General features: G+C 37.9%; 4 protein-coding genes across 6 annotated transcripts in view; 3 read left to right on the top strand and 1 right to left on the bottom strand.

Annotated features, from left to right (window-relative positions):
• The first annotated feature begins 579 nt into the window (after positions 1–579).
• On the top strand, positions 580–3,772 carry tnnc2.2 (troponin C2, fast skeletal type, tandem duplicate 2). Its single transcript, XM_030138636.1, has 6 exons — positions 580–698; positions 1,675–1,726; positions 2,127–2,270; positions 2,702–2,816; positions 2,924–3,060; positions 3,167–3,772. Exons 1-6 carry the CDS (start codon positions 696–698, stop codon positions 3,196–3,198), a joined length of 483 nt encoding a protein of 160 aa, XP_029994496.1. The 5' UTR covers positions 580–695; the 3' UTR covers positions 3,199–3,772.
• A 2,402-nt stretch (positions 3,773–6,174) lies between these two features.
• On the bottom strand, positions 6,175–7,005 carry taf13 (TATA-box binding protein associated factor 13). The gene is made up of 2 exons (XM_030138637.1): positions 6,889–7,005; positions 6,175–6,749 (listed from the first exon to the last, which is right to left on the bottom strand). Exon 2 carries the CDS (start codon positions 6,746–6,748, stop codon positions 6,374–6,376), a length of 375 nt encoding a protein of 124 aa, XP_029994497.1. The 5' UTR covers position 6,749; positions 6,889–7,005; the 3' UTR covers positions 6,175–6,373.
• Positions 7,006–7,008: 3 nt separating this feature from the next.
• slc35h1 (solute carrier family 35 member H1) lies at positions 7,009–14,530 on the top strand. Of its 2 annotated transcripts, none has more exons than XM_030138634.1 (10): positions 7,009–7,076; positions 8,043–8,246; positions 8,436–8,586; positions 9,056–9,119; positions 9,273–9,345; positions 10,369–10,537; positions 10,893–10,976; positions 12,491–12,666; positions 12,898–13,027; positions 13,186–14,530. In XM_030138634.1, exons 2-10 carry the CDS (start codon positions 8,136–8,138, stop codon positions 13,323–13,325), a joined length of 1,098 nt encoding a protein of 365 aa, XP_029994494.1. In that variant the 5' UTR covers positions 7,009–7,076; positions 8,043–8,135; the 3' UTR covers positions 13,326–14,530. The 2 variants fall into 2 exon arrangements, with proteins under 2 accessions (XP_029994494.1, XP_029994493.1); XM_030138633.1 differs by lacking the exon at positions 7,009–7,076 and adding an exon at positions 7,453–7,783.
• Positions 14,531–16,806: 2,276 nt separating this feature from the next.
• Positions 16,807–17,613, top strand: part of LOC115422350 (collagen alpha-1(XX) chain-like) — a 53,140-nt gene continuing 52,333 nt past the window's right edge. For both annotated transcript variants that reach the window (XM_030138632.1, XM_030138630.1), the window contains exon 1: positions 16,807–16,911. The gene's annotated coding sequence lies outside the window, so the exon portion shown is untranslated. The remainder of the gene's footprint in view (positions 16,912–17,613) is intronic.

The raw sequence follows: 17,613 nt of genomic DNA, 5'->3' as shown, positions 1-17,613 counted from the left end.
CATCACAAAATGCATAACCTAGTTTAAAACCCTTTGACTGCCACTCATCTGGTGCTGTTGATTCTCTTATATAAGCCCTAAACAGAAATCACGGGTTCCACTGATGAGCTCAGAGATCTGTTGTTTTGAATCTGATTTCTTAGTTTAGTAGCTGATATTAACTACTTCATCAACTCCCTGCTAAAATCTGTTATGTACAAATATTGAAGGAGCACATAGGAATTATTAATTTCCTTTTCAGACCTCAATTTTTCACACTTTATGCAGCACTCCTTGCAGACACCTAATCATAGTGCTGAAAGAAAAAAAGAAAAAAGAAAAAAAGAAGATTCAATAACCATTATTGTGCATTATAATGCATTATTCCCTCTGTACATGCATTATTTCCCTGACTTACATCAGAAAAAAGAAGTCCACCTTTATTTATTTTACATTCTTAACCCTGCATCTTCAAGAAACAAGAGCTTTCCCCTCCAAAGTGTGATTGGCTTAACGTGGCCCCAGAACCCTAAAAGTTCAGGATACTAAATCTGGAGGCCTGTGAGAGCCTGGGGGCGGGACCTGGCTGTCCCGTTTAAAGTGTGTGTGAACCTTCACTTGACGTCTAGTCTCTCTGTTGGGGTGCACACGGATTGACCACTCCTTTGGGCTTTTTTTTCCTTGGATATTTAGGGGGGAAAAGCTAATCCACAAACATGGTAAGACGAATGGATTGTGAAAATGGGCCACTGAAATACTCAAAGCTCACAGCTAAAACAGCTTTATCATTAGTGTGTTAACCCATAATAAGAAAAGAGCAGTTTTAATGACTGGGTAATAAAGGCATGTGGATGTTTTAAAGCTCAAACTGTGGATGGAGGAAGCATGTTTCCATCTGTCAATGACACTCAGCTCTTTATTTTTTAAAGCTGTTAGATTAGAAATACAATGCCCTCTGAATGCAATCCTTACACTAAATATGTAAAGGAGTTTTAACAGTTTGTCACTCTCTACACATAAACATTTATAGGCTATTCTAACCAGTAATCCAAATGCTTAATCATTTCAAAAGTTAAACTTGGATGCAGAGCTGGCTGAGTGGCAGCTGCTAAAGTGAGGATTCTGCTTAGGTGACAAATTCCAGGGATTGGATGTCTGCTTACCATATACAGCGAACCTAATGTGTTGAGCCTGAAATAGCCGAACTAATTTTCACCACGCTCAAGATCGCTCCGAGCCGCATAAATAGCATATGTCTTGCACAGCATGGCCGCTCAGAGCATGTTAATGAGTTATAAGGGGAAATAATTAATGACATTTTCCAGAAAAAACATACGTTTTCACAATAATCATGCTTTGTTAAAATGCAGACTTTATTGCTCATCTTGTAAGGTTTGGGGAAAAATAAAATAAAAAACAAAACAATGACAACAATATAGGAAAATTCATGATACTATAAACATCTAACTGTATTTTACAATAGATTAAACAGCATCTGCTTGTTTAACTTGTAAATTATTGCAAAAAAAAAAAACAAAAAAAAAAACAAAAAAAAAACAACCCAATGTGACCTAAATAATCCCATTATATAAGAGGAAATAATCAGTGTAAGATTCTTAATTTGGAAGAAAAAAAAGTTAAAGACAGAATGGAGCCTGTGCAGACCGATGAAGTGACAAAAATGCCTTTTTCCAGACTGACGCGCAACAAGAGGCCCGCTCCTACCTGAGCGAGGAAATGCTGGCTGGTAAGTAACGCGTTACTTTACACGTGATCCACGAGCACAAGTAATCACTAGCTAACACTGTAATCACAGAACACTGCTATTACATACATCTGGGTTCAGAGATCAAAAAAATATGTTAAAGTATTCTCATTACCTGTTGTTTCTCAAGTGGGTCAATTTTTGTGAGAGTGAGTATGTTCAGAAATTACAGTTATTGTGTTGAATGGAAAGGCTGTATTCACGACCAATCAAGGGACTTACATATGTTTCTTTATTTCATTTTTATCCCCACAAACCTGTTTTAACATGTAGTGTAAGCATACTACTGCAGATACATACTTTGGAATTGAAAAAATTATGTTTCCACATCACATTGTGCCAAAAAACCCCAAAATTCTATTGATTCTATCGATTTCTCCAGAGTTCAAAGCCGCCTTCGACATGTTTGACACCGACGGTGGCGGTGATATCAGCACCAAGGAGTTGGGTACTGTGATGAGGATGCTGGGCCAGAACCCGACAAGAGAGGAGTTGGATGAGATCATTGAGGAGGTCGACGAGGACGGTGAGAGACAATTAAATACTTTATTAAATGCACAACTCAACAACAAACCGTGCATTAGTGTGTTTACTCACGAGCAATGAATGAATCACATCAATAGACACAATTTGCACAGGCCCTGATATGCCATACATTCAGAAGGACTTGTGCGTAAGTGCGCGCAGTGAGGTTATTGTTCCTAATAATGGAATGGTTTTCATGGTAACAGTTTGAGGTTGATATTGCATAGACCATTAAGATACACCACACAGTTTTTGGTTACAGGAAACTCATTTACGTCGTTCACTTTCCTGTGATATGTTGCATTTCCATGCGTAAAGCGTGCGTAAAGACGCGCTGATTTCTAGGTTCCACATGAAGCGGCACGTTGCACAGAAGGATCCAGGCTGAACTGATCATGACTTATCAAATATATGTTTTTTTTTAACTCTCAGGTAGCGGTACCATCGACTTCGAGGAGTTCTTGGTCATGATGGTGAGGCTCCTAAAGGAAGACCAGGCCGGCAAGAGCGAGGAAGAGTTGGCAGAATGCTTCCGTGTGTTCGACAAGTACGTTGACTTTGTGATTCACTCTCTAACATATGGTAATCATCTGACTGTTTGTCATTTATACGTGAGTTTATTTTCCTAATGCGTTTTTTCTCCCCGTTGCGCAGGAACGGCGATGGTTACATCGACAGAGATGAGTTCGCCATCATCATCCGTAGCACTGGCGAGTCCATCTCAGAGGAGGAGATTGATGAGCTGCTGAAGGATGGAGACAAGAACGCCGACGGCATGCTGGACTTTGACGGTACGTGCATGTTTAAGACACATGTTATCACTGAGAACTGTTCTTTCCATTCCTAGTTATAAACTCCGTGGGTACTGAAAACTTGAATTTGCCTTCTCTTTTCTAGAATTCCTCAAGATGATGGAGAATGTGCAGTAAACCCAAAAAGACTCATGGACATTCCTCCTCCCCCCCTGTGAAATCCTTTCTGATCCCTCAACTGACCTGCTCTGTCCACCCCGTCACACTCCCCTCCTCCCCTCCTGTCCACCTGGTTCACTGCCTCTCATCTCCATCCATATAGACATCCTCAACAGACAGCTAGAGCACCTGGTGGGGGTCGTAGGCTGGGCCCCACTCTTCCTCAGCTCCTGAATGCAGTGAATGCCCAGAGCCCATGGATGCTGCGCTGAAACTGTACGCTGTGACAGGACGGCAAGGCTGTAGTGGGAAATTCACTGCACACATCTATTGCTGTATGCATGATGTGCATGTCATCAGCGACCCCCCCCGCTGCTGATAAAGCTCTAATCTAGATGTAGTCTAGATAGCTCGGCAGCCTGTTATCTGCTGCTTAGACCAATTATTTCAATCACTTCACTGTACAAAGAAGTAATTTGCTTGAAGAGAATAAATGAACTAACACACGCTCACTTGTAGTTGGTCTGTCAATATTTATGGTCTGTGTAAAATTTTGTTTTGAGGAATATCAATAAAATCTGTTTGTTTCTTCTTTTTGTCCATTCTGTTTGAGCAACAGATGTTTTTGTGTTATGACCAGACTCTGAGGTAATGTTCAGATTGTTATGCTATTTTTCCTGACAGTCAGTGCAGTTGGTTTATATGCATTTACACCAAAATGCATCCAAATCACAATCATTTTCTCTGGTAATGAAATCCTGAGATGGCCACTGACCAGTCATCACTCTGATTCAACCAGGGCCAGATTTAGACTTGGTGAGGCCCTAAGTTATATAAAGCCCTTAGGCCCCCACCCATTTTAAATGACACCAACTGGTGTCAGAAAGCTTTTAAAATATATATGCCTTTTAATTGTATGAAAAATTAAAAATAAATTGTCTTTTGATTTTTATTAATAATATTCAAGACTGTGTTGTAAAATCACAAAAATTATATTAGAGAATCTTCTAAGTTACAACTTAAGACATTTTCTTTCTTGATTTCACAAAAGCAAAATCATTGATTATGTCATAAAACCAGAGGTGACAAAAGTTCTCACATTCTGTACTTAAGTAGAAGTACAGCTATTTGTGTGGGAAAAAATATTCTTGTAAAAGTAGAAGTACTGATTCAACTCCTTTACTTAAGTAAAAGCAAAAATGTGCAACTTCTCAACTGTAATTAAGTACAAAAGTAAAACTGCATTTTTTGCTATGAATGAAACAATACTTATTTAACCAGGCAAAATCATAAAAGTTTCCTTTTTCTAATTCCACAGTGAATGGTACTGACCAGAGTCCTGCACTGGGTCAGGTACCCAACAGGTAACCCGCAAAAACATGCAGGGACGGCTAAAAAAAAAAAGACATGATCATGTAAGTGCCTCAGTTCAACTGTGAAGTTAAACACACTTATATTCACAATAATTCCATGAATAATCTATGAGCTACTTACACAACGAACGTTGATATTAAGTATTGCACATCACCTATGATTCAGCTATCTAGTCAATAGAATTATTTATGATTAATTGGCAAAATTTTAATTTTAAAACATCGACTAAAAAAAAAAATATTTTTTTTGGAGCCCCTGTAGATCGTGAGGCCCTAAGCTGGAGTTTATTTAGCTTGTACCTAAATCTGGCATTGGATTCCAGGTTCATGTCTGTTTTTTACCAGCTCAAATGGGAGTCTGGACAGTTTCATAAATACTGTTAGATTTCTACACAAGTCCTGCGTGCATTAAATACAGACCCTGTGTCCTTTAGAAGGGCGTGTTTATGTAATACCATGAAGATCCTTGATGTTACTTAATTTCTCCAGATGATACTGACCTGTAAATGCCACTGTCTACATCAACTGACATTTCTAATCATCAATGTCATGCCTCTTCTAAAACTAGCCAAGGGTGTTCATCAGTACTTGGATATTTCTTTCCGGCCTTGCACAGTTCATCTAAAAGCAGTTCAATAGAATTCAGGTCATGTAGGTCAGGTGACTGGGCAGGCCATTCCATGATAGATGACACTAGAGCCAACTGTTTCCTCTTTAAATAACCCTACTGAGTTTTGACGTATGTTACAGGCGTTAAAGTACTAATGGTAACAAAGCTTTATATAGTGACCTGTATCGGCAGTGAATCATTAAAGTCATGGTCAATAAGGTAATTAAACTCCAGGACAGATCTATGAGTTAGCTTATTCTTCAAACTTGTTGTAAACAGAACCTTGCAAAGTCTAATGTGAGATATTTAAATGTATTTTATCCTTTATTTACTGGTATTGCCAAGACAGTTTGGCTGTTTTTACTTTTTTTATTTGGTATTTTTATTTCACTGTTTTTAAGTGTACAGCTGCTTTTATGTCTCTTTTAATTTATTCTTGTATTTTAGTGTATTATTTTGCTTTTGATTCTTCTGTACGCCAGGGTTTTAATTGTACAGCTGTTTTATGTTTTTAATCTATTCTTGTATTTTTCTTTCATTTTTTGTTTTTCCCCCTGTAAGTCACTTTGGAAAAAGCGTCTACCAAATGCATAAATGTAAATGTTTTTATACCACTATCTGTTCATTTATACTGTACATTAATGTTTGGTCAAATTAAATTGACACAAATCATTTGAATTACCTAGTATGTTTGTTGCTGTTGTATACATGTTTCTCAAAAAACATAAAATAAAAAGGTATGTGTACACTTTTGACAACTTATATGAAGGAGACTCGACACATACAGGAACATTTTGACTCAGTTTTATCCATTTCAAAGTGATTGAAATGAGAAAAATTGGAGTTAAAAGTATATGTGCAGCACCTTATACTTTTCACTGTGCTGTTGCAGGTGTAACAATAACCTATGAACTCCTACTATTCATTAGTTATTATATTATGCAACTACAGGACTATACAATTTTGTTTACACCTTGTTACCTTGAACTGAATGTTAAATGAATGAGCATGTTGATGAAAGACATTGTGATTTTTATTTAAACAGTTTCAAAGTGACAGCAGGTATGAGCACTGTGCCATAAACCACGACTGTCACATCAGACATAAAATAAAGTAAACGCATTTCTATAAAAACAAGAGTGCACTGTTTGAATGCAAAGAAGTCTAAGTAAATTGTATTGTGGAATTCAAAAACAGGTCCTGGCTGAGTTTAAGAGCCATAATTGGCTTCATCGAAAGCTTTCCTGGCTCGTTTCAGCTCCTCGTTCATGGTCAGAAGGTCCTTGACTCTGGCGAACTTCCTGGGGTCTTTGCGAATGAGAAAGACGATGTCCTCCACCTGGACGCGGCCCTGGCGTCCGATCGACATGGCTTTGTGGGTCATTTCCGTGATGAACTCGATCACCAGGTCCTCCAGAATATCCACAGACTCAGTGTACGGGTTCTGGTCGTCCCCGAATCCATACATCATGCACCGGAGCTCCTTCGAGAAAAGCCTCTTTCTCTTCCCGTGGCCAACGTCCACTCCGGGGTTGCCGTCATCCAGCTCCTCATCGAAGCCAGGCTCATCCTCTTCGTCCGCCATTCTGTCAAGAAACACGGATAAACCTATTACAGTCGCATTACAATGTACCCACAACTTGTAAATCCTACATATATATTGATATTCTCCTTATATTAGCCAAAATATACAGAAAATATTGAATTTGAGCGTTGTATGGTTACCTCTTAGTTCAGTGTATACCAACTGGTCTATGTTGACTTCCGGTCACGGTCGTTGACTGCGGAAGTGATTGAATAAAGAAGGAACATTTCTGAAACACTGCCCCCTGTGGCGGCTGTTGGTACTTTCCTCTGGCCGAACGATCCGTTTAATAGTATGCAATAAAGTTTGCGTGTTTATTTCTTTTCCGGTAAGTTTCTCCCGTTACTTTTTCACTTTGCTTTTTCTTTTCACTCTGCGAAACCTGTTAATTACGAGAACGTGAATATAAACCAGACCTCACTGTAAAAGATGACAATCAGTTAAACGTCTTCACGGAATAACACTCAGCTACGTGGTAACTGCGTTCAATTCAGATTTGCATCAATTTTAAGGCAATAATATCCTGTTGGAAATTGCCGCTAAAAGTGAAATTGTACTTAAAAGACAAACCAAAATAAAAGTTCAATATCTGACGGATCTGAACATGATTACTTAGGTTTATCGTACCGTTTATACTATTGTTAACACCGCACGGAGTAGATGCATGTGTTTTATCAGTTCATATCAGTACAGGGCGTTAGGTGTCGCTACAGGAAAATGACACGTACGAACAGCACACAGATTGTGTACTCTGTCACTAGTTACAGAAGACAACTGAGAATGTTTAGAGCGCAGGATAGCTTCATGTCTACACACAATAACTGCGTATTTGTTTCGCACAATATTAGCTAAACCGCTAAGATACAATAACGCACATTAGCGGCTAACATAACGGAGGATGCTAGCTAGGTTAGCTAAGAATGCAACCGGACCTGTCAAACTTAGCGTGACAGTCATCTGGTGAATGCCACAGGTTAGTTTGAGATACCGGCGAGAATAACGGCTCATTTCAACAGAGGCATTGTACTGAATAAGGTAGGCAGTGAACAAACGTAGTAGTTCATATTAAATTGGGTATATATGTTAAACAGTATTGACATAACGTGACATAATGTGAACTGCTAACTAGCTAATCATTCTTGTCACTCTCGAGCCAAGCTGTTAACGTGGCTCTGACGATAACAGCTACATGTTGGATTATCTGGTGTTGAAACTAATCATATTGAGTTGCATTGTGACGTGTTGTACAAGATGGCAACTTTAAACTTCTATCCCCTCTCTCATTCATTCACAGTAAAGTGTGACTAACTGTATGAGGCGCAGCACAGTGTGAAGATGACTTGTGTCCAGTAGCTGTGTGTTGGACAGCTGGACCAGGCAGCCCTGGATGGCGTGCCCTGTGCAGTTCCTTTGCCGGGGGATACGCACTATTGGATTAGTTCTTCTGTATTATGTCTTCTCCATAGGCATCACCTTCTATAACAAATGGCTGATGAAGGTATGTAAACCTCAGGAGTTTTACACAAAAGACTGTACCCTGCACATAGCATTCCTGATTTCATTTTGAGCTGAATAATGAAACACCCAAGGTTTAATTTCTTTTCTAGTTGTTCTAGTATTGTTTTCTATGGAGAGGGTTTAAGTAGTCTGACCTTCCCATATGACCCTGTTCATTTCTGTTTTTCAGGGTTTCCACTATCCCCTCTTCATGACGTTAGTCCACCTCACCATCATTTTCTGCATATCTGCTTTTACACGACGGGCCATGCAGTTTTGGACCGGGAAACCTCGCATAGTCATGAACTGGTCAGACTACCTTTACAAAGTAGCTCCTACAGGTAAGACTGATAAATCCAAATATTTTACCTATATGTTTTCATGTTTGGACTTCAAATACAGAGAACAGAGATTTGGACAAGTACTGGATAATCTCTTATCTTGTTCACTGAGATACTAAGTGTACAGTGAAGAGTATGGGCTAAAGTCCATAGTTCACTTACACATACAATGCAGAGTACCCTGAGTGTAATTTAATTAAACAGCTTCAGGGATAATTATGAAAATGCACATTTGCTTGTTTTGTCTGTTTTCTCTTTTATCAGTAATTGACCATTTACACATTAACACAATTTTCACAGTTCTCCAGCCAAAATTATTGTTCGTTTTCCCTTCTTATTTATTTTAATACAAATTATTTCAAGTATGTATTAAATATCCTAATTTATTTAGTCATTAAATACAGCCATTGAATGGCACAAGAACATGCAAGGCTTTTGTGTTGTCCTGAATACTGCTCCTCTTTCACAGCCTTTGCAACAGCATTGGATATTGGCCTTTCCAATTGGAGCTTCCTCTTCATCACCATTAGTCTGTAAGTCTGTTTGTACCCTATGAGTGTCTATTGAATCAATAGCAAGTGTTGGAATTTCAGTACAGAGAAGCTTATTTGTGTGTTTGATTGTTTCATTCAACTCTGGGCCTGATCCTTTTTTTTTTTTTTTTTTTTTTTTTTTTTTTTTTCAAGATACACCATGACCAAGTCTTCAGCGGTGCTCTTCATTCTGTTTTTCTCCCTCGTGTTTAAACTAGAGGAACCGGTGAGTGACTGTTCCTTTCAACAGTTGAAAAGAAGGAAATTATGTTGATCCTATACTGAGTATTTTTGCCCTCATTTTTTACTTCATACACACTGGATTAAGAGAATGTAGAGCAGTGACAGTATCATACATACATACACCAATCAGCCATAATGATCTAAATAGGTGAAGCAATAGTAGTGTGGATTATTCCTTTACGCTGGCTGCTTTCAGTGGCTGCTCTCATCTGACTATGTAACTTCTGTTTTCTCCAATTTTAATTGTGTTTTCACTTGTGCAGATGTAAAAGAATGAAATAAATCAGATTACGCTAAAAGTATTGGGGAGAAATCCAGGTGTGTTAATCTGATTACTCATAATCAGGTTACTGCTATTATCTGATGAAACAGATCAGATTATGCTGTTAACACTATCATTTGAATAAAAAATTCCAAAAATTATCAAATGCTGAACTGGGGGTAATTTCTCAAAATGTGTGTACATATATATATATATATATATATATATATATATATATATATATATATAGATAGATAGATAGATAGATAGATAGATAGATAGATAGATAGATAGATACACCCTGTATTATACAAAGAAATATGAGTGCACTTTGACTTTGATAATTTAAGTACATTATTTCTCCATTTTTGAAGGTCAGTTTGGAGCAAAATTATGTCTTGCAACTGTTATTCTGCTAATGCCCAATAATTACATGACTATTATTTTTCTGTAAAGTGCTGTTTCTTAGTAAGTGCTTAGTGCCATAAATAGATTTGCCCCTAATATCACAAGTCTCTTAGCAACCAGCCTCTTCAATAAACGAAAAGTGGCTCTTTGCAATGAGCATTTTATTTAAAAAACCTTTTAACACAGTAATAAGACTAATGGGAATTCTTCACCTTTTTTTCCCACCACTGTGTCAGGAGTATTTGCTTTGCCGTTGTAAGAGGGCTGTTCTAGTGAACAGTTATCCTGGAGTCTTTCTGTTCTTCATTATCTCTTTCTTCTCTTCCTTTTGACCAGAACCCATTCCTGATTCTGGTGGTCCTCCTGATTGCCAGTGGTCTGTTTATGTTTACATTCAAGTCTACCCAGTTTAACCTGGAGGGCTTCATCATGGTCCTGCTGGCGTCCTTCATTGGGGGCATCCGCTGGACCCTCACTCAGGTCCTCATGCAGAAAGCAGAGCTGGGTTAGTGACAAGTCATTGGTAACTGTACGTGTTAGACTTGGAGTGAAAGTTTTTTAGTCTTTAATAATGTGTAGCTGTCATTTTATAGCTGATTTTCTGACGGGCACCTGCATGTGCAACACTTATTATTGTGTTATTTAGAAACACCTCAGTGATCCACCTTAAATGAAGTGAAAAGCATATGTGCGTCATGTTAAACCTTATGAATGTGATATTTTACATCACCTGAATTAAACAGTGCAAAGAGATAAATGAGGAACAGCAATGCTGTGGGACTCTGTTATAACATGTCTTCAAATAAATCTAATGCAGGCTTATGTCCTGTTTTCCTTTTCTTGAAATGTGTTCCCTCCAGGCCTTCAGAATCCTATAGACACCATGTACCACCTACAACCTCTAATGTTCCTCGGCCTCTTTCCCCTCTTCCTGTATAATGAAGGTGAGGAGTATAGATGTGTTTTGACAGTTTTTTTTTCTTTGTAAACTTAAAAAAGTTAAAACTGAGATTTTACTTTCATGATGGAAAAATATTCTAGTGAGTGATACATATTTCATTATTCTCTATCAGATTCTGACTCCAATTTATACAGATAGTTTAATCGAGAAGTACAATTTTCTTACTAGTGTTTGTCTCCAGAGGTAGTTGGAGGGAAAAAAAGCAGGACGGTGCTCATAGATTCTGCATGAAAGAGATTTGTTTCAATTGCAAAACATGTTAAGTTAACTCTATAAGACCTGAAAAGCTGTCTTAAAACATTCCTAACAAACCTAAGGAACTGACAGTCTAAGAGGATTTTTGGAAAAATCTGACAATCGTCAATGTTCACTACTGTAAGTAGTCTAAAAGGTAAAAAGACATAGAGGGTTTTGAGATAAAAATATGTAAACTTTGTACCTGGTCTTAAAACATGTGAATGCCATACCCACTTATAGGGTTAAAACCACTCAGGGAGTGCACAGAGTTAAAAATAAACATGCTAATGGCGCACCTGGTCAGAATTATGAAAACAGACAGACATCAAGCACACTCTTAAAGGTGAAAACATGTGTAGAATCTGGTCTTAATGGACTACTAGAGTGTCAGAATAATATCGGTTTGGAGAAGTACAACTCCTTTAGGCAAGACTGAAGAACCTTTAAATTAGGGGTGTAATGGTGCCCTCATTTGTACTGAACTGTTTGGTTCGGGGCCTTCAATACTATACGGAGGTGTACTGAACAAATACATGTAGCCTATGTGAAGAACACAAACACTCTGGAAGCAGAACCCATGTGTAGGGTTTCCCCAGTATACATTCTGCAGTGATGCCGCTGCAAAAAAACAAAACAAAAAAAAACACTATGCTGAGGCTGAGGTGCTGATGGTGGGGGGGGGGGGGGGGGGGGGGTGTAAACATGACAACAGAGTATAACAGAGAGATAGAAGCCGGGTCGGATGTTTGAAGCCTGTTAAGTTTCGCTTTCGGTTCTTGGTAGCTATGGAGGGCCCTCCCCCTTCACTGATCTCCTTCACTGTACCAAAAACGTATCGAAAATGTATTGAGCCGAAGACCCCTGTACCCAAAACGCACTGAACAGAAATTTTTCTATACACCGTTCTGTACACCCACCCTGTTACACCCCTACTTTAAATAGAAACCATTCAGTCTTATCCATTATGAGACATTATGAGAGACTTTTCTAGGTCTATTTGTTGTTTTCTCTTTGTTGACGTCTCTAATGGATAGTTCTTGAAAGCAATTAAATGAGGAGATATTATTTAATAGCATACATGTGAGGTAAAAAACTCAAGTAAAGACTTTGGCAAATAGATTGTAAGATAAGCTATATCTATCTTGAAACAGATTATAATGGAGGAGGGCATGTTACTATTATTATTGTTATTATTATTAGTATTATTGCTATTATTATTTAGTTGTCCATCCTGATTTCCTCTCCTCTGTCCCTCCCCAGGGCTGAGCCTCAGTAGCTCAGAAAAGCTGTTCCGGGTGACGGAGTTCTCACCTTTTGTGTATTCACTCTGCACACTGAGCATTGGTGGCTTACTTGCCTTTGGTTTAGGCTTTTCCGAGTTTCTGTTAGTGTCACGAACTTCCAGCCTCACGTTATCCATATCAGGGATCTTTAAGGTACGTCTTGATTCTATAATTGTTCTTTCCCTCGTTTAACTAATAGGTCAAGTTAAGTCAATAAAGCTATCAGACACAAATTAGTTGAACATGTAAAGTCACTTTTGATCACTATCAGGGCATTAAGAATTGTAACTGTGAAGTCGTTATGACTACTTCCTGCTGCATAGTAAACAGTTCACTGTGATTACTAATACAGCCATTTATTTTTTCCTCTGTCTTTTTTTGCAGGAAGTGTGTACTTTACTTTTGGCAACAAAGCTGATGGGAGACCAAATCAGCGCTCTTAACTGGCTTGGATTTGCTGTTTGTCTATGTGGCATTTCCTTGCATGTAGGACTCAAGACATATTATTCTAAAAGTAAGTATTATTATTAACAGGAACCAATGGTCTCTTAATTATCCCAGAGGAGTGATTTCATCAAATATATATGTGCAATAAAGGCAGATGAAGGGAAACATTATCTATCAGGATTTTTGATCATAAACCATGTTTTTTTCTCTCTGCTTTTCCATTAGATAAGGGCCCCTCATTAAGGCAGCTTAACAGTAAAAGTCCTGAGCTTGAGTTGCCGTTACTGCGGCAGAAAGGAGATGAAGGTGAGGAATCAGCTGCTGACGAATACGACGATGAGGAACAAGAAATAACACTACATTGACATGAAGCTATATGGGCCAAAGAAGTCTTGAGAGTGACTGTATGAATTATTCCTGATGTTCAAAGTACTGCTGTGGAGCTTCTAACAACAGTCGTGTTTGCACCTGCCATAAAATAATAGGACAGCTTTACCTCTTCTCTCTCAGCAGTCGTGTCTTCAGCTCATTTCCCAAGTACAGTCTTGGTGTTCTTTGAGACCGTAGCCCCTTCACTAACTGTACATTAGATGTGGACTTCTAATGTCTCACAATGTCTTGCCTTAGGGGAGTTTCAGAAACCCAGCTAATAAGTATCAACTAAGTATGATGTATGGGACCAGGAAGAGTTTTGACACCTTGAGGTGTAGACGGTGATTTTTCTTAGCTAGATACTTGGCGTGGAGGTAATGTTTTTGTTGCACCGTATGCACATTACATGTAAATCTTTTGAATCATGTAAAATCCTTGAGGGTACCTGCAGTTTAAGCTGTAAGGAAATTAAGGGAAAACAAGTAACATTCCCTCAAACACTGTGACAGCATCTGCTTAAGGAAATTTTACCTGTCAGAAAGGCCCGGCTCCAACTGTTGTCACAGCCAGAGGGTGCAACCACTCATCCTGTACTGTAAAATGTTCAGCTATGTTCGTAGTGGGGACCCAAAGCCCTGGCAGACTCACTTCAGGTTATTTATAGAAAGCAAATTTAACAGTAGTATAGTTACACTTCAGATCCCTGTCTTTGCAGTTGTCAAACACTTTACATGCAAACTCAGAAATGCTCTAATCACACAAGCCCGATGTATGACATTTAATGAGTGAATAGGAGAAGACATGAACTCTTAAATTAAAAAAGACTTTTCAGATATGAATTGCACTATTACAAAGGGAGCAGATCTGAGTGATGTCAGGACTAGAGGCAGAAAGGCCTTGTGAATGTGATGGGATGTATCACAGCATCATTATCTTTAGTAAAAAATGACCCAAAGGCAAATTCTGCTAGTGGAAAACATAGCGTTAAATTAATTCATAACTGAATTACAAGGCTGCGGACCACCTATTGAATGACTCTCCAGCCATGACATAATGTACAATAACTATACCATGATGTGCCTTGTTCATATGAAAGCATTGAACCATGAACAGTCAATAAAATTGCACTCAACCTTTTATATTAGTCTTTTCATTCTGTACATTCTGTGATTTAAAAATAAAGGAAAAAATAAATAAATTATACCTTGGTATCTCCTCCTTTATTCAGGGCCCAATTATTAATCACATTATGTTAGGAGCTCCAACTGTTAGAATCATTAAGACAAAGAAAATGTGCTTTAGGGACCTTATGACTTTGTTTGGTCTATTTCTGGTTCACTGTCTGGATCTTTGTCTAATTTAATAATGAGCCATAGATCTATAGTTCTAGAGCAGGGGAGTCAAATGTGCGGCCTGCAGGCCCAAACCGGCCCACCAAAGGTTCCAGTCTCACCCATGAGATGAATTTGAAAAGTACAAAAATTACACTGAAGATATTAATAATAAAGAATGTGGAACTAAGTAAAATAATAGCATAATAACCTACAAATAATGACTCCAAATTTTCTTCTTGGTTTAATGTGAAAAAATAATACTGCATGATGCCTATAAATAATGACAACTCCATTTTTTTTCTTTGTTTTAGTGCAAGAAACTTACATTGAATTATGAAAATATTTACATGAACAAACTATCCTTTAACAATAAATTGTGAAGAAAATGAACATACTGTGTATGAAGAACCTTAAATGTTTAAAGAAAATTAAATGCAATTTTAACAATATTATGCCTTTTAGTAAATGTTTTGTGCCTCTGTAGATCCGATCCATAAGGTACATGTATAAATGATAAGTTGAAGCATAATATTGTTAAAATTGCACTTATTTTTCTTAAGAAATTTCATTTTTTCCAGGTTCGTCACATCTTTTTGTTTGGATAGTTTGTAAATGTAAATATTTTCATAATTTAATGCAGGTTTTTTGCACTAAAACAGAGAAAAATGTAGAGTTGTCATAGATAGATAGATAGATAGATAGATAGATAGATAGATACTTTATTAATCCCAAGGGAAATTCAAGTATTCAGCAGCTTTGCATACAGCACAAGAAGACAAAAAACCAGACAGACCAAAACAGGTGGGTTAGTAACCATGTTGGCATTAAGGTTAGTATATATACTCTAAAAAAACTTGCTAAAGAACTTACTCAAAGAAAACCTTCTGTACCATACTGTAAACAACGACTTCTGATTGTATTTACACATTTCAGGGCACAGTGATTTAAAGTGAAATTTATAAGCTTTATGTGGTTTTTTTTTTTGGTTGTTTTTTTTTAACTGGTCCAGCCCACTTGAGATCAAATTGGGCTGAATATGGCCCCTGAAAGACAATGAGTTTGACACCCCTGTTATAGAGGAGAGAAAATCCAAAACTCTTTGCATTAGTCTGCACCTCCTCAGTCAGAGTCATTTAGTATCACCACAGAGTATGGTTTTGTGCTAAGAAATTTGTTTGGAATGTACAGAGTGGGGAAGCAAAATTTACAATGAACATTTAGTTGTTTTTTCTCAGCAGGCACTATGTCAATTGGTTTGAAACCAAACATATATTGATGTCATAATCATACCTAACACTATTATCCATACCTTTTCAGAAACGTTTGCCCATATGAGTAATCAGGAAAGCAAACGTCAAAGAGTGTGTGATTTGCTGAATGCACTCGTCACACCAAAGGAGATTTCAAAAATAGTTGGAGTGTCCATAAAGACTGTTTAGAATGTAAAGAAGAGAATGACTATGAGCAAAACTATTACGAGAAAGTCTGGAAGATACTATTAAAGAAGAATGGGAGAAGTTGTCACCCGAATATTTGAGGAACACTTGCGCAAGTTTCAGGAAGCGTGTGAAGGCAGTTATTGAGAAAGAAGGAGGACACATAGAATAAAAACATTTTCTATTATGTACATTTTCTTGTGGCAAATAAATTCTCATGACTTTCAATAAACTAATTGGTCATACACTGTCTTTCAATCCCTGCCTCAAAATATTGTAAATTTTGCTTCCCCACCCTGTATTTAGGTGTATACTAATGCACTGTTAACAACAAATAAGAGTAGTTAAACCAAATGTTTTTGTAGGTGATTACATGTGTGATTATTTTCTTTTGGTAGAATGAGGACATTATGGGAAGAAATTGAATGTACAACTGTGGACACTGGTGTCACCTTAGTATTCATTCCAGTCAGTGTCATACATCAGGGGGATGCTCCAGGTGTACACTGTTTGGTACAGCTGATAGTACAGGTATTGTAGTGGATAAAATCAGCAGGTACTTGCTTGTACCGGCCTTGTTTGTTTTGTGGAGGTTTTTATAGCCCTCCCCGGAGCACCACGCCCATACTGGGGCAGCAGGAGGGCCTTTCCTCGGATACAGTGTCGGGTTTCAGCCCAGAGATCTCAGATACAACCTGATGTGGGGAGCTGGCTGCACACTACAGCCGAACTGGTGCGTGTTGTGTCCCACCTCTGGAATGCTCTGCAGCGTCTGACTGAAGGAATAACCCGAACCCAGAGAACACCAGGTAAGACTCACCTGGGTTAAAGGCCGGGGAAGGGGGGGGGGGGTCACGGACAGGGTTTGGGTGTCAGGTAAACGACTGAAACAGGCAACATCTTGAAAGTCTCAGTGCCATTCCAGACTTGTTAAAAAAAAAAAAAGTCGGAGGAATGCACACCTGTGACCACGGGACACTTTGAGGACAGGTAGTTTTATGCTAGTTTATGTCTTTACCTTAGCTAGCATTACACATTATTTACTAGGGAGCTACGTTAGCATATGCAACAGTTAAGCTAATATTAGTCACCTGAAATAGACTATAATGTAACATTTAATTGGTAAAAATCAACTTAATGAAACTAGTTTTATTTATTTACAGTCAACAAGTTAATGAATGCACAATTAATTGTCAAAAAATGTAAAAATAATCAGATTTCAAAGTAACTTAGCCATTGGTAGCTTAATTAATCCCTGCGCCTAGCCTTAGATGCTAATTGCTAAATCTCTTATTAGTCATTGAAAAAATATTGAATATTTTTAATACATAAAGCTTTTTTGGTAATTAAAATGAGGATACAGTTACCAATCACATATAACAGGTTTACATCCCCCACCCTCCAGGACAATGAGGAATATCTGTCAGCCATATTTAATAATTAATAGATATGTAATATAGACCAAATCAGTCTTTTGTTGTGTGATCTACAGATGGCATGAGTAATTTAAC

The sequence above is a fragment of the Sphaeramia orbicularis genome, chromosome 7, assembly GCF_902148855.1.
Source record: "Sphaeramia orbicularis chromosome 7, fSphaOr1.1, whole genome shotgun sequence".
Classification (NCBI taxonomy): Eukaryota; Metazoa; Chordata; class Actinopteri; order Kurtiformes; family Apogonidae; genus Sphaeramia; species Sphaeramia orbicularis.
The sequence above is the reverse complement of the archived record's forward strand: the minus strand, read 5'-3'. Positions and strand labels throughout refer to the sequence as shown.

Bases quoted from the DNA above. Each gene is read 5' to 3' on its own strand.
- tnnc2.2 (XM_030138636.1), top strand. The intron at 2,271-2,701 runs GTGAGAGACAAT...TTTAACTCTCAG, and splicing joins TGAGGAGGTCGACGAGGACG to GTAGCGGTACCATCGACTTC. The intron at 3,061-3,166 runs GTACGTGCATGT...TCTCTTTTCTAG, and splicing joins CGGCATGCTGGACTTTGACG to AATTCCTCAAGATGATGGAG.
- taf13 (XM_030138637.1), bottom strand. From the start codon at position 6,748: ATGGCGGACGAAGAGGATGAGCCTGGCTTCGATGAGGAGCTGGATGAC.
- slc35h1 (XM_030138634.1), top strand. From the start codon at position 8,136: ATGGCGTGCCCTGTGCAGTTCCTTTGCCGGGGGATACGCACTATTGGA. The intron at 9,120-9,272 runs GTAAGTCTGTTT...TTTTTTTTCAAG, and splicing joins CTCTTCATCACCATTAGTCT to ATACACCATGACCAAGTCTT. The intron at 12,667-12,897 runs GTACGTCTTGAT...CTTTTTTTGCAG, and splicing joins CCATATCAGGGATCTTTAAG to GAAGTGTGTACTTTACTTTT.